This window comes from Sphaerodactylus townsendi, linkage group LG12 (genome assembly GCF_021028975.2).
Source record: "Sphaerodactylus townsendi isolate TG3544 linkage group LG12, MPM_Stown_v2.3, whole genome shotgun sequence".
NCBI lineage: Eukaryota > Metazoa > Chordata > Lepidosauria > Squamata > Sphaerodactylidae > Sphaerodactylus > Sphaerodactylus townsendi.
This window is the reverse complement of record NC_059436.1, coordinates 1,648,433-1,664,211: the sequence shown is the minus strand read 5'-3', so window position 1 is coordinate 1,664,211 and position 15,779 is coordinate 1,648,433. Positions and strand designations below refer to the sequence as shown.

At 41.5% G+C, this 15,779-nt stretch overlaps 1 protein-coding gene across 2 annotated transcripts; it reads right to left on the bottom strand.

Moving 5' to 3' along the window:
• Positions 1-600: 600 nt before the first annotated feature.
• On the bottom strand, positions 601-15,453 carry CHMP7 (charged multivesicular body protein 7). 2 transcript variants are annotated; one of them, XM_048513223.1, is made up of 10 exons: positions 15,048-15,453; positions 12,795-12,969; positions 10,673-10,858; positions 8,988-9,121; positions 8,701-8,749; positions 7,593-7,712; positions 7,093-7,191; positions 6,468-6,528; positions 3,227-3,406; positions 601-2,329 (listed from the first exon to the last, which is right to left on the bottom strand). In XM_048513223.1, exons 1-10 carry the CDS (start codon positions 15,335-15,337, stop codon positions 2,265-2,267), a joined length of 1,359 nt encoding a protein of 452 aa, XP_048369180.1. In that variant the 5' UTR covers positions 15,338-15,453; the 3' UTR covers positions 601-2,264. The 2 variants fall into 2 exon arrangements, with proteins under 2 accessions (XP_048369180.1, XP_048369181.1); XM_048513224.1 differs by lacking the exon at positions 15,048-15,453 and adding an exon at positions 14,896-14,991.
• Between the last annotated feature and the right edge of the window lie 326 nt (positions 15,454-15,779).

The following is a 15,779-nucleotide window of genomic DNA, read 5'->3' as shown; positions in this document are numbered from 1 at the left end:
TGTTACCCAATTCTCCTCCAAACCATAGCCTCCAGTCCATGCAGATCCTATGATTCTCAGCATAGCCTAGTTGGGGTGTGTGTGTGTGTGTCAAATATTGCCTCCTTCCTTTTTCATCAGCAAAGACAAGTTTGGATCCTACCCACCTTACAAAAAACAGTGGAGTAGAATCTTCTGACAAATGATCAGCAAATAATATATTATGACCTAGGGCCCTCTGGTGCTGACAGTGGGGTTAAATCATTTAAACACTGGACCTGCCGTACACCCAAACCAAGGTGAAACTTAAGTGGCATTTCTGCCTTGGCAGAGGAAAAGATGCACTTATATTGAGACCAAAGTTGCTATCGTGGCTAGAATGTTGGACCAGGACTGGTGAGACTCTGGTGCAAATCTTCATTTGATTATTAGTAACTTTCCTGCCCAGGGCTGCTGTGAGAATAAAAAGGATCAGGGGAGAAACACACGTGTATTAGCATCTAAGAAGGGCAAAATGAAAAAAGAAGGGAATAAGAGGCAAGATGATTGTTTCAAAGTTATGTATGTATCTTTGAAGGCACAGCTGACTATTAGCACAGACAGTGACAGAGAACTAGAAGCTAAAAGTCTTTTCTCTCCTTTATTACATCATTGGTAAAAAACAGTGATTACTTTTTCTTCTCTCGCCTGCTTACTAAACAAAAGTAACACAACGTCATTAAAACTGTTTCACACGATTCTGTTTGTAGCCTGCCTTCATTACAAGGCTGCTCGATGTGCCATCCTGACAGAAAGCCCAGGAAGTGTCTTGTGGGGAAACAGCAAAGTGTCCATTCCGATGTAGTGTGCTGAAAGTAAAAATGACGCTGGTTTCCCCACTCCCAAATTCAGGCTCCAGTGTCATCCTTGAAAAAAACATTCAAAGCTTTCCTCCACTTTGCACAAAGTTGGGTGGAACAGCGGATACCATAAGGCCATTATTTCTGGTAGCACACACACTGTCACAGAAGAGGTTGCAAGTTCACTAACAGCCACTACTTACTACGCATTCTTGCTATAGCCGGTTCCCAGTTTAAGTGCATGGCATGGCCCCTCTCTGTGAAGAACCCTTGCACTGAGTGCTTGGCTCCTCCTCAAGCAGTGACTCTGGCCACACAGAAAGCAGCTGCCCTCAAGAGAGAGCAGGCCTGCATTTCTCACGTGCACATAAAGGAGTGAGAAAGGTGATCTGCAAAGGGGAAGACCAATTGCACATTTCTTTTCTATAGATACATAAAAGCCATCCCATTCTTGTTTGGCCTTCAGATTCACCAGTTGCCTCTTGAGCTTCTGGGAAAAAGTGACACTCCCCGAGGGAGATCCCACTGAAGTGGGGGAAACTTCGTTCAAATCTATTGTTTTTCAAGATTTTTCAACACATACAAAAAAAAAAGAACCTTGTGGAGGATACAAAACCAACATCTCTTTGCTTCTGGTTCAACTGCTCACCCTAAATTCTCTGTGGCTATTAAAGGGAGCATTCCACTGAACCAGAACACAACATTAATTACTCTTCCTCCAGTTAAACAAAAAAAGCAATTTTAAAACATCAAAAGACTTTATCGCCTTCAAGCAGCAACCCCTTCATTTCAAAATATTTTGCAGGTTCCTTTAAGGCTACGCTAGTATTGGAGAAAGGTTTTATTCTGTGCTTGGCTGATGCTACCCCCTCATGGGAATAGCAACAGGAAATGTCTCCTACAATAAAACTGTCATACACCTAAATTTTCCACAACCGTGCAAACACAGATAAGGAAGAAGAAAAGACCATCAACATGTGTAAGATTGTTGCCAAAAAGTTGGCTGTCAGAAACAGTGTGTGTACTGTGCACCTAATGATTTGTACAACCACATAACACAGCTGAACACCACAGCAATTGCAGCTCTGCTGTGTTTCCAGTTCTTAGCAGTGGTTGTTACACCTAGTTCTGTTAAGTGTTAAGCAGGCTCTCATGAAGTGGCACATTAAAATACCAGCAGGAGCCAACTTGACAGAAAATAGAGACCATTATTGGCAACACAGGTGAATAAGTCACTCAGTAACACTGTAGTTTGGCACTGAAAGACAACAGCAACAGCAGTTGGGGTCCGTTTGAAAGAGGATGGATTGTCATGGCGGTACATCCCGTCTCTTACAAAAAAAGTGCTGTCTAGCAAGGAGGGGGCATCAGCCCACATTCCACAAGTCCTTGAAGAATGATCACCAAAATAAGACATCTTCAGAGCAGGAAGCTGATTTGGAGCTGTTAGAGATGCAATTCCAGAGCTCTTTCAGGCTGTGAGGAGCCCGAATCAGTCTTTTGTGCCAATCCTGTAAACAAAGCAAAAGCAAAGTAGGTGACGGGAGAAAGGCATCAAAAACACTTGTAACTATAACCGAAACAAGGCTGGTACGTATATTTAATTAAACAGTCATTCCTTGGGATGGATCCAAATTAAATTTCCACTAACTAAAAGGGAAGTATAATTTCCACCAATTCCCCTTTCCTGCTGCAAATCCACAAATTGCCCCCATGCCATTCCAGAGTGTCCCCCACCAACAGCCCTTTAAGGACACCAGTGGGCTGCAGAAGGAGGTAGGAAAGTTCTGCTGACATGAGGGCCTTCTGCTAGCAGTAATTTTAGTCTGGATTCGACCCCCATCCTAGACTCTTCACCCTTCCATCCCTTTGCCTCTTCTGGTCAGAACTTCCAAATTAAAGCTTAGTTTGTAAGCTCCCTGACACAAGGTTCTATCTTCTTTATAGCATTTGGAAAGCACTCTATATACAAATAGGATTAACCATAATGAAAATGATAGATGCCTCATTCCTGTTAAATAGCTTCATTTTCTTAACAAGGTTCCAGTAAATTTTCAACCAATATTTTAGGAAGTTGCAAGCTGGACCATTCTCAAGATACATGAGCTACTGCTTTGTACTAACGAAGATCTAGTGCAGCTCAACTTCAGCTGAATGCAGAAACTGTAGAACTGAGTAAGATTGACAGATAAAGTGGTCAGATGATTTCAACCACAAAGAGACTCAGAGCTTCCTTCGGAGAAATAGTTCTGTACCAGCACAGCTACCCAGCAAAGAATCCTCTGACCACCAACAAATGAGAAAAAAACCTCAAATTTATCAGAGAAGAAAGGAAGCAGAGTAAGAAAGGCCAGAGTGCAGGTGGTGATTCCTTTCAAGGCAATATCAGATCCAAGACAGAAACCTACCTCCATCTGAAAGTATGAGCTTCTCCAACTCTGCTTCAAGCTCAGCATCTGATATGCTGGGAAGCACCACAGACTCAGGAAACAAAGGTTTCTGGGGAACAGAAGGCAGGTCTGGAAGATCTTTGGAAGAGTCCAGGAGTAGACTACGCAGTTCCTTTTCCAGTTCCTCAGTGTCAGCCTCTGTGATTAGAAAACAAACACATTTTAACATGACATATGGGCCAACCTTGTGCGTGTTGTGATGCAGGTACCAAAAATATGCCTTAAGTTAATTTCCTCCCGCAAAGATAACTAGCTTTTAAAGAGGAAGATAAGAACATAAGAAAGAGCCTGCTGGAACAGGCCAGAGTCCATCTAGTGCAGCAGTCTGCTACTCGCAGTGGCTCACCAGATGCCTTTGGGAGCTCACATGCAGGATGTGAAAGCATTGGCCTGCTGCTGCTGCTGCTACTCCTGAGCGCCTGGTCTGCCAAGGCATTTGCAATCTCAGATCAAGGAGGAACATCGACTTCTCCTCCATAAATCTGTCCAAGCCCCTTTTAAAGCTATCCATGTTAGTGGCCATCACCACCTCCTGTGGCAGCATATTCCAAACACCCAATCATGTGTTGCATGAAGAAATGTTTCCTTTGATTAGTCCTAATTCTTCCCGCCAGCATTTTCAAAGTATGCCCCCTGGTTTTAGTATTGTGAGAAATCTGACCATTCAACACAACAATATCAAAGTAAGAATCTCCATCTATCCTTTAGATCAAATTCCAGTTTGGAGGGATCTCTTTAAAAAATATTAAACCAAGTGCTGGAACAGAAGGTATCATGATGAATAGTTGTTAGTTTGCCAATCAAACTCTAAATGTAATGGAAAAATAGCAACAATTCTGCAAATCAAACAGTCCCACTCAAACCTCCCATGTAGTAAGATCAAAAGGACTGCACCACATGCTTGCTAAAAAGGAGGCTTTTCATGATTCAAACCACGTAGGTCATCATGACTACCATTAAAGGTGTTCAATTTGAGATATCACAGTGGGTATACAGAGCACACAGGTGCTTATTTAAATAGAAATGTTGGGGAGGTATCTACCAACGAAGTGCTGTATCGAAGACCTAGAAGGACTGACACAAGCTACAACACAGCAGCATATAAATATATGTAATTCTCAACATGGCCAAATCTCAGGATACTAAAATCCAGGAAACAGGATCAGACAAGACAGATCTGTCTACAAACCTGAAAAATGCTCTAGGTTTGCAGAAAAATCTGAAAGCTAAACACATAAGCACTGGGGGTTACAGAAATTCAAAATGATAAAAGGAGCACCTGTAGCTTTAAGAAACAGATGTCCTTAGTGTCAATTGCTAGGTAACCACCACAGTATGGGCAGATTTTGAGCCTTGGCGTCTGACAGTAAAAAACAGGGAGGGACAGTCCCTTTGCAGGGCTGTTTTGGCCTTTGAGGGAGGACTCATCATAGTCAGGCTCGGCAGCAACCCCCAAATTACTTGCTACTATCTGACTTGTATGACTCACACAGGCCAGCTGCTTCCTACTGTTCAACAGAAGCCACCCCACAAAACCCAGCATGCTGTAATGGTTACAGTTTCAGACCAGGATTGAATCACCACTCTGTCACAGAAGCTTACTGGGTAAACTTGGGCCAATTATACATTCTCAGACTAACATACTTCAAAAGATTGTTGTAACATAAAAACAGAGAAGCAAATTTTGTAAGCTGCTTGGGTCCCCATTGTGGAGAAGGTGGTGTTATCAATGAAGTACATAATAAATATAGCTGAAGCTGGTAGCAGGTAAAAGGAGAAATGGAGGCGAAAAGGGAAGATATGGAGTTGCCAGGAGGAGGGAAAGATGAAACAGTGTTGGGAGGGGAATACAGGGGAAAGTGAGGTTTGCCCCTCACAAGCCTTTACATGTTTCCCCACTGTGCAAGTGGACCCAGCCCAGCAGCCAGAACTGTGCAGAGTTTTCACAGGGAGAGTCAGCCAATGGGAAGGAAGGAGAGAACTCTGAAGACAGGTGAGGGAGGGAGGTTAGTTGGTTGGTGGGAAGGAAAGAAGAACGCAGGAAAGGGAAGATGCCATGGGGACTTTCGTAGAAGGAAAAGACGACATGGAAGGGAAAATGAAATTCCTCTCCAAATCCTTGGGTTCCCCACTGTGCAAAACTAATCAGCTATTCTTAAGCATCAAAGCTTCTAGAACTATAATGCATGCCAACTGTGAAATGGATCTTGCTCACAAACACAGTTTCAGGCATCATATAAGAACATAAGAACATAAGAACAAGCCAGCTGGATCAGACCAAAGTCCATCTAGTCCAGCTCTCTGCTACTCGCAGTGGCCCACCAGGTGCCTTTGGGAGATCACATGTAGGATGTGAACGCAATGGCCTTCTGCGGCTGTTGCTCCCGATCACCTGGTCTGTTAAGGCATTTGCAATCTCAGATCAAAGAGGATCAAGATTGGTAGCCATGAAATCGACTTCTCCTCCATAAATCTGTCCAAGCCCCTTTTAAAGCTATCCAGGTTAGTGGCCATCACCACCTCCTGTGGCAGCATATTCCAAACACCAATCACACGTTGCATGAAGAAGTGTTTCCTTTTATTAGTCCTAATTCTTCCCCCCAGCATTTTCAATGAATGCCCCCTGGTTCTAGTATTGTGAGAAAGAGAGAAAAATTTCTCTCTGTCAACATTTTCTACCCCATGCATAATTTTAGTGGTGACCTTCAATCCATATCCCCCCACCTCAGCCGCCTCCTCTCCAAACTTCTAAAGAGAGTCCCAAAAGCGGCTGCAGCCCTCTCCTCATAGGGAAGGTGCTCCAGTCCCCTCAATCTCATCCTTTGTTGCCCTTCTCTACGCACTTTTTTCTATCTCCCTCAATAGCGTATCCTTTTTGAGATCGTGACCACTGGTGAACTGGACTTGCAATTGTACTCCAAGTGCGGTCGCACCACTGCTTTATATAAGGGCATGACAATCTTTGCAGTTTTATTATCAATTCCTTTTCTAATGATCCCCAGCATAGAGTTTGCCTTTTTCACAGCTGCCATGAATCTATATGAATCTATTTCCTCTTTAAGGAATGAAAGAACAGATGAGTTTCAACAGTTAAAAGTATCAGAATAATTTAAGGAAAAGTTCCAAAATGCCTAGATGTCAGGTTGTAAAGAAGAAAATTTAATAAGACCAACTTTGGACCTAAGTAGTTTGCACTCACCTGAGCCATTGATTCCTATTCCTGCTAAAGTTTGGGATACTTCATCTTGAGTGTCACAAAGCTGCAAAAAAGTACACAAACAAATATCTATTACTTTTGAGTAAGTCCTTCTTCCAAGAAACTCAAGGTAGCAGACAAGGCTCCCTCCCACCACTTAATCTTCACAACAACCCCATGAGGAAGGTTGAACAGATACTTGCAACTGTCCACAGTCTCTTTGGCCTGTCCAACATGATAACCACTGCACATCCTAGCTCTTCCACACTAGCATATGAAAGTCTACCAAGTTCAGTAAGAATGATTCCACATAGGCAAACCCGAGCAATACAGAAGTCACTATGTACAAAGGTTTGAAACAGCCTGCAATTATATTTTGATGGATCTAGAACAGTGGTGGGGAACCTTTGGCACTCCAGATGTTATGGACTACAATTCCCATCAGCCCCTGCCAGCAGGGCTGATGGGAATTGTAGTCCATAACATTGGCCAGTGCCTGAAAGGCTGCTCGAATCCACTAGTGGGATTTTCCCCTAGGAATCTCCAGTCCTAAACTGTCTCAAACTGGCACACTTCTCTCACAAATACCCTCTCCCTTTGCCTGAGAAATCCCTTCTTCTTGAAATACCTCTTGAATTTGATCCACCAGATTATCTGCCTTCTCCACTGTTACATCTTTCATGGATAGCTTTAGAGCTCCCACTCCAGCTTGATAGGCATTAAATACCTTAATGGGAAGAAAGAATGGGGCGTTACTTTTGAAACATTTTCAACCATCTTATGGCAATTTTATCTCTAAAGCTCTCCCACCTTAGCAATTACTTGCCTAAAAGCAAGGCACAGAGAGAAACCAAATGGAAGCAAGTGACCCACACAAGGCAAAGTGCCCTTTAACAAGCACAAAGCGAACAACAATATAGCATGCATTGTGTCAGAAAGAAAGGCTAGAAAGAGAAGGAAAAGATATTTGAGCTAGGTTAAGACATGTGAACAAGCTCAATATTCAATATCAGAGTGAAAAGAATTATGTTTCCAATATAAAGCAGATCTATACAGAAAAAGCTTGGAAAGCTTCAAACAAAAACTCAAAGGTGCACACAAGATACAGAGAAACAAATAGAAAAATACCATCTGATCTGTCTGAGAGGCGTATATCCGATCCAAAATTCCTTGTACCACATCTAGCTTGGAGTGAAGTTCTGAAATGCGTCTTTCTGTTCTTCGCCTGGATTTCAAAAATCTCAGAGCCTATGAACATTAAAAAAACCAATTTGGATGAAAAGAAACACAGACACTCCTAGAAAAAGACCCCCTTAAAACAACAGCCTCTGTGCAGGACAGCACATACAGCTCATCTAAAAGACTTCTTCCACTGTCATACCTAGAAACTGAGGGGCTAGCTAGATTAGACATTGTCTTGGGTATGACAGCAGATACCTTTAACTGTTTGTTACAACTTTTGTATCCGTGCTCACTCTGCCACCATGTTCTTATAACTGTGTCCACAAGCCCTATGAACCTTCTTCCACTGAATAGAAAAATATCCAACCATGTACATCAACTGGTTTTAATCAAGAGAACATACAAAGACTAGGTTGATCAGGTGGGTTATAGCAAGAACAATCCAAAATGAAAGAAAGGAAACAAAATGAAGATGCAACTGTGAGTGACAAATCTATGCTCCCCTGTTCTTGCTATGCCCCTGGACTTTTGTTTTTTATTGCAACTGATTTCAATTATATGTTATTACGCAGAAGCCAATCTGGTAAGATATGAATAATTTCAGTACAATCAACAACAATGTACCTTGTTTTAGATTCTTCTCAGCATCTCTAGCCCCACAGCTAATCCAAATGTCTATGAATGCAAGGACTTGTTTACTACAAACCCAGGTGGGCTAGAAAAGCCTCTAATTTTTTTAAAAAGGTTCAGAAAATAGTATGCTATTCCCATAAAGCCAAAAGCTGATCCTGACAGTGTCTTTCATTTTTGCTTTCAAGAAGGCTCACACAGTGCAGCAGTATGGTGCTTTGAGAAAAGGCACATAGATACGCAAGAAGTCAAAACTGAGTATTTATGACACCTGCAGCTATAAGAAAAGGTACTCACATATCGGTGACATACTCCTCTGTTTCAACAATAGATCTGGCAGGCTCTAAAATCCCCCAAACCCTCGGAAAATGCAGGATTGAGGTAGCTTTGCAAATGTGCTTACAATCTTTTTATCTGTACTTACCAACTGCTTTTTCCCAGTTCTACAAGCACTCCGGGCCTCCTCTTTATACCTACAAAAGAAGAATGCCAAAAGCTCAGTTTTCTAAGAATAAGAGCTGCTATCCTACAGTCACCCTCCAAGCCAATTACAGAAGTGTTTCTCCCCTTTTCATATCCAACAAACAAGCAAACCATTTCACAATGATGCCTTTCAAGCTCACAAGGAGAACTTACTTCTGACTACCAGTAAAGTAGTTATGTTTTCTGCCCTTCATAAAGAATGCAGCTTAATAACATGGTACACATTACCTCTCTGCTTCTTGGCCAAGGGATTCCACCTTCTGTGACAGTAGTTGCTCACTCTGCATCAGCTGATACACCCCAATGTCCACATCATTCACTGGAGACACTTTGGCATGAAGACCTCGTGCAAACTTCATTATCTGGAAAAAAATGTTACAGAACTTGGAACCACAAATCTCACCATTTTCATCACAGGATCCTGTGTTAAAAATCATAATTTCTTCATGCAACCATTATTTCTTAAACTCATTTTAAATGTTTAACCTCTTTGGTTGACAAATATTTGCTATCACAGACAACTACATTTAGCTTAGCGTATAGACCCTTTAATCAATACTGCGTCACTAAAAGCACAGAAGAAAGAGTGATACCAATAGTGCACCGGGAGCTTATAAAATCAAATTAGACAATGTAGGTATTATTGTGCTCTATCCCATATAAAGTGCTTCTTTTCTCAACTAATTACCTTGTTTGAGGATTTGAATTTACAAGCCAGAACTGTCCTGCCATAGCAGAATTTTCAGAAAGCTGATTGTGCTCATTTCAGAGCATCAATGATAGAAGAGGAAGACTTTCCACAGAAAATTACTTGCAATCATGAATTATCCATGGCTGCATTTTTCCATGGACTATTTTCCAAATATGCATTGATTCATAAAATTATCAAGATGATAAATGGTGCAAAACCAGTAAAACTGGACAGTTTGAAAATTGTAATCAACTTTTTTGAGATAGCTCTTACTAGGAAGAATGTGTATGCACTTTTTATTCTCAGCAGAGCAGTCCACAAAGCACACTGACTTGTTAGACTTTTCCATCCAGTCTACCCAATACAAAAACTGAACTAGTCATATTACAAATACAGATACAAACAGGAGCCTCAGGAAATGTACATAACAAAAAATAACTATGTTTTAAAATAGCCTCACACAATAAAATCATCATAAATAGCTAGTATAAAAGCGGATAAAGTATACAAATATCTAGTTCAAAAATTAAGACTGAACAACTTTATTTATCAAATTAGTGTTCAGACTATGTTTATCAAATTAGTGTTCAGACTATATATAACGTAAAGCTCCTTGCACCAGAAGAAAGTCCCACTATTATTGGAATAGATTGGCAAGCTCCAATCTGTTAAGTGAACTTCACTGAATTCTAACGCCCTGCCTCGCTATCAAACATTTAATTTCATCTATTTCTGATTACTGGAACAGTTGATGAAATAATTATACAGCACTTGAAGTTAATATGAGGAACTTTTAAAAGTTGTTTCCTAGGTATAATTCCAACAAGCATGCTACAACAGAACCTGAGTAAATTAAGGATGTCTAAAAACAATGCAAAACTCCATGACGCTGCACAGCACAATGGTGTTTTTCAACATTCACCGTGTCCATCCCATATATCACAGTCGCAAACATTTAAAGTCTATATATTCCACAGACCTTTATAAAATATGGGAATTTCTCCTGCCTTGTCTCCTTGTTGCCACTTTGAATTGTGAAATTACAACACTCTCATTGCACTGGTTGGGGTTTTTGGCCAAGATCTTTATTGCCATCTTAGATTTTTACATTAGAATGGGAAAACTCTTAGTTTCTGGTCGAAGTCTCACTCCCACTTAGCATTCTGTTCAGTTAATGATAGAGTTGGCAATTCATCATTCAGCCAGCAGCTTTACTTTGTACCTTATTTCCATTCTGCTCCAGGACTGTAACCCTCTTTTCCTTTTGCAGCTGGAGAAGCACTAGACAAAATGTCCTTTCATCTGGGCAGACAGTGGCACACAAGGAACGCAACTCCGACAAGCCAACAACAGGGTGTGAAGATAGTGTAGAATTCTGGTAGAGATGATAAACTTCTTCTGCCTTCTCCTAAAGAGAAGGAAAAAATAGCAGAATTTAACTCCATTTGCTGCCTCAATAGCCAGCACCAAACATTCAGAAAGACACTGCAAGAGATTATATCCGTCACATCAAGTCCACAAAATAATATGATTAAATATTGGAATTCTCTGTTCATCCTGAACAAAGACAGCTCAGACAACCTAACAAATTTATTTATTTACGATATTGAAGAAAATCATTAAAGTCTGGTGAGATAAAATCCTTAGTTAAAAGCCAGGGTTGTCTGAATCCACCAGCTTCTGAAATCTAATTGCAATTAAAATGTTCAAATAAATAACCTGGGAATGGGACCTTGAAATTCTAATCAGGTCAATATTCACATGTCTTACCTAAAATATGTACTTAAAAAAATCAGCTGGGTGAAGAAAATAGACACTCCATAAACCAGAACTGCTGCTGCTGAATTATCAACTTGATATCCCTAATGGCCTGTTAATGTTTATCTCTATAGAAGCAAAGGCCAGCTGCTGTCAGTAATGCAATCAAGCACTTCTGGGTTTGTCCAGTAACCTCACACCATTTAAAAAGCAAACAGAGCTTTATTGAGAACATTAGAAAGATGTTAAAAATCAAACAGATTTGCAATCTGGCAATGACAGGATCCACTGAAAATAACAAAGATTAACTCCCGCATTACTTATTGAAGTTGTACACAGTATAATTGTTCTTGAGGCCTTAGGATTCAAAGCATAAAGCCAAGTCCTCTCTGGCAGCTAAAAGGGCGGGGAGAGGTAAAGAGAGATGACTGTTGGAAGACTTTTTATGGAAAACTCTGTCCAAAGTCTGTGACCCCTGTCAACTTATCCTGGGGCTGCCCTCACCGAATTTTCTAGGCCAGGAGCAAATCACCTCTCCCAGTTGAAAGCTTCTCAGCTACACTGAATGTTCTAATTAGAACTTGTCTGGGAACTTGTCCTTGTGGATAAGCAATAAACAAACAAGCAAGCAAACCCTCTCTGAACCTGGCCAGGCTTCATGTGAATTAAAACAGGAAGATACTCTTCAGATGAATGTTTTCTTGACAGTCTTAGACATAATTACTAGAGTCAGGTTGGTCTTTTCAAGGTAATGGAAACAAAAAAAACTCCTACATTACAAGACTGTTAAAAAAACAAGGGATGTATATTAACAGCATACCAACAAAGCAGAAAAACATTTGAATTAAACCTACTATTCAGAAAATTAAATTGGCAATAGAACAGAGAGAATTAATATCCTAATTGCTCTATACTGATAAAGGATGTCTATGTCCACATTTGTGAAGAGGAAAAGGGATGCTTATGTATTTTACATATCTTTGTATGTTAGGATTTCCTTTGCCATTCATTTGTTTTAATAAACTAAAATTTATTTTAAAAACAATAACATTCAGGAGCCCTATATTCAAACTAATTTTAGTGCTGATAATAAATAAGCAAAAACTTTAAATAAATATATTAATTTTTATGCTAACCATAGTTGAAGTTACCTAAAATTCAATCAGGCCTTTGGTGATGGGAAAAAAAGAGAGCCATGTTTTAATTTGTAGGGCAAAAGGGCAGACGTGTTTATAGTCATTCAGACTTTCGCTTATTCACTTTTATCAAACACAAGTCTTTTACATGGTTTTATGCAAATTGTAGCTTCTGAGTAACCACAGAAAAAAGGCATTTCAAGAACAAATCTTATATGTACAGTGCAAAAATGTAAATCACGACCTTAAAAAAGAATGCAAGAGGAGAACTGCAAAATGCCAGAACATACCAGAAGGAAAATATCTGAACCCACAGTTTATATGACAGATAGAAATTAAAAGGCACCAGTCTCTTTAGTAGTTTTTTTTACATTTTTAAACAAAACATTTTATATGTTTAAAGAAAACCTTGCCAACTGTCACCAGCTTCTCAAGCATCAGAGGACCTACCTGAAGTAAATCTACGTATATCAAGATTTCTTCCTCTTCTGGCACTTTGCTGTCACCTAACACACTGGACAGAGTCCACTTCAGGGGCTTCAGAATAAAAACTCCCACACCCCAGGAGATCCAGCTGCTGTCCACGCTTGCCATAAAGTCAGATTCCCGCTGCAACTTGCAACGCCTAATTATGGAAAAGACAGAAATATTATGGAATACACAGGCATGCCCCAATCCCCGCTTTGCAGCCTGAATCACTTAATAGTGCAATCCACTGCGGTGGCTAGAGGTAGCATGGCAAAGGCAGCACCATGCTGTTTCCAAAGGGGCGCTGGGTGGCACAGAAGGGCGGCAAAACAAAAAACTATCCAAATTGCCCCATAGGCTGCAGGTCCGGAGGCTGGTGTTCCCAGCTGGAACACTGGCCCCACAGCTGGGAATCCCCCCCCCCCACACACACACACACACACCAGTGTCGGATCAGATGCCAGAGTTGCTCCACAGCAGTTACAACTTCTGGGAACGCCTGTGCCCTCTCCATTGGCAGGAATGCCCCTTTCATTGGCAGATGCATCATGCAACCCCCAGCTGCTCCCTATGTACATTCTGCCTTCCCATCTGGAGTGGACTATAAGAAACACCAGCATTTGTTCCCACTATTTAAAACTCAAGGTCCTTAATTTTTGCATCTACCCCTGTAAATCACACCTTATTACCCCTCCCTGACATATTGTCCCCAATCCTCCTTTGAATCCACATTTGATAACTTTCACTTCTTCACAGCCCATAAAGGCTTCATGTTTCCTCCCGCGGAACAGAAGCACTCAATGACTTCCTATACACAACCTTATTATAAGCAGTTCAGGACAGAATATATGATTGTCCCACTTTAACCCCTACAAGCCTGGAGGTTAGGGTGACAGACTGGGTGTTGTTCAGACAATCACCAATTAGTGTTGGGCGTACACTAGGGCAACAGGAGTTCAAATTCCCACTAAAACTACAAAGAGATTCCTTACTGAATGACCTGATTGGATCAATCAGTATCTCTCAGCCTAACCATCCTCGCAGGGTTGTTTGGAAGACTGGGGGGGATGGGAGACACCAAACTGACAGTCTTTGGAGAAAAATCAAAATAAAGTTAAGAAGTCCATCTCATTGCGCTCACCAATTTCTTAATGAAGAGCAAAAACCATGTTAGCAAATAAATAGATGCATTATGAAGACTGGTTCACAAAACCTAGGATAGTCTGTATAATTATGCTTATACATCTGGTAACAGTCTATGACAGCCAAAAATGTCAAACATCATGATATACTATGGAAACTGAAACTGCTTTGCCCAGCTATAACAGTTGTTTCCATTTGAAAGCACATGAACACTTTGCATGAGAAAAATATACAATGCAGACAGAAAACATGAACAGTTTGCATGCATGAGAAAAATATGTAATGCAGACAGAAAACATGAACAGTTTGCATGCATGAGAAAAATATACAATGCAGACAGAAAACATGAACACTTTGCATGCATGAGAAAAATATACAATGCAGACAGAAAGCATGAACACTTTGCATGCATGAGAAAAATATATAATGCAGACAGAAAGCATGAACAGTTTGCATGCATGAGAAAAATATACAATGCAGACAGAGCTTGTTGATACATCGGATTATTTTAACATATAATTTTAATGTACTCAAAATGAAGCTGAAACACGAAAACAGTATGATGGATATTGTCGAAGGCTTTCATGGCCAGAATCACTGGGGTGTTGTGGGTTTTCCGGGTTGTATGGCCGTGTTCCAGTAGCATTTTCTCCCGATGTTTTCGCCTGCATTTGTGGCTGGCGTCTTCAAAGGATCTAATGGTAGTAAAGATGGTAGACATTCCACAGGTATATGTACTCCCACTTGCTTTACTACCATCAGCTCCTCTGAAGGTGCCAGCCACAGATGCAGACAAAAGCGTCAGGAGAAAATGTTACTGGAACACGGCCATACAGCCCGGAAACCCCACAACACCCCAGTATGATGGGTGTTAGAACTGAAGCGTGACAAGATCTAAAGCCATAAATAGAACCCCCTGCCATCTTGCCTCCCAACTCACGTCTTGGCCCGGTTTGACTTTTTCCGATCTAAATTTGAGAAAACTGGCTCTGGTCCTCAGAACACAAAGCAGCGCGTTCTGCACATGCTCAGAGGCGCCGGTGATCCTGGCAAACACAAGCAACAAAAAAACAAAAGGCCCGTCTGCGGTACCTGAGCAGCTCGCGAAGGACGGTGCCCAGCCCCAACGGGACGCTGCCCCGCCGCTCGAAGGCCAGCTGGAGCTCACGTAAACAAGTGCGCACCTCTCCCCGGCGGCGCCCGCGCTTAAGCACCAGCTCGCTCCAAAACCCCATCTTACTATCCCAGTCGGTGGCGTTGACCTCCCGACTCTGCTTGAAAGCAGAGAACAGAAAGGCCATTCGCTCTTCGTCCGTCTCCCATTCCGGGGGCAAGTCTCTCTCCGGGACAGGCGCCACGCGCGCCTCCTCCGGCGAACACATTTACGCAAGTCCCCGGCTTTGGCCTAGTTCCCTTCACCGCTCCCTTGCCAGGCGTTTCCTCAGAGACGAAGACGCAACAACACGCATGCGCCGCCGGCAGATTGAGCATGCGCACAGAAGACGGGTGACTGGCGCGAATCCAAGAATAGGGAAAGAGAAAAAGATAGTAACGAACGTGCGTTTCTAGACTTCCGGTTTGATTACGACTCTCGTTTTGCGCTGGGGGTGGCAGTGAGTGGAGCGTGTTGATGTCTCTATTCGCTTATACGAGGGGAATAACTTAATTAGGTAAACTTTTTTAAAAAATCACCTGCTCAGGTTCAACTTGCTGACCCCTCTACTCGTTAATAAAGGTCTATCAGACCAACAAAGTTTTTCTTATTTTTTAAACAACGATTCGTCTGCTATCTTTGAAATAGTGGCTGAGTACTTGTGTTATGTC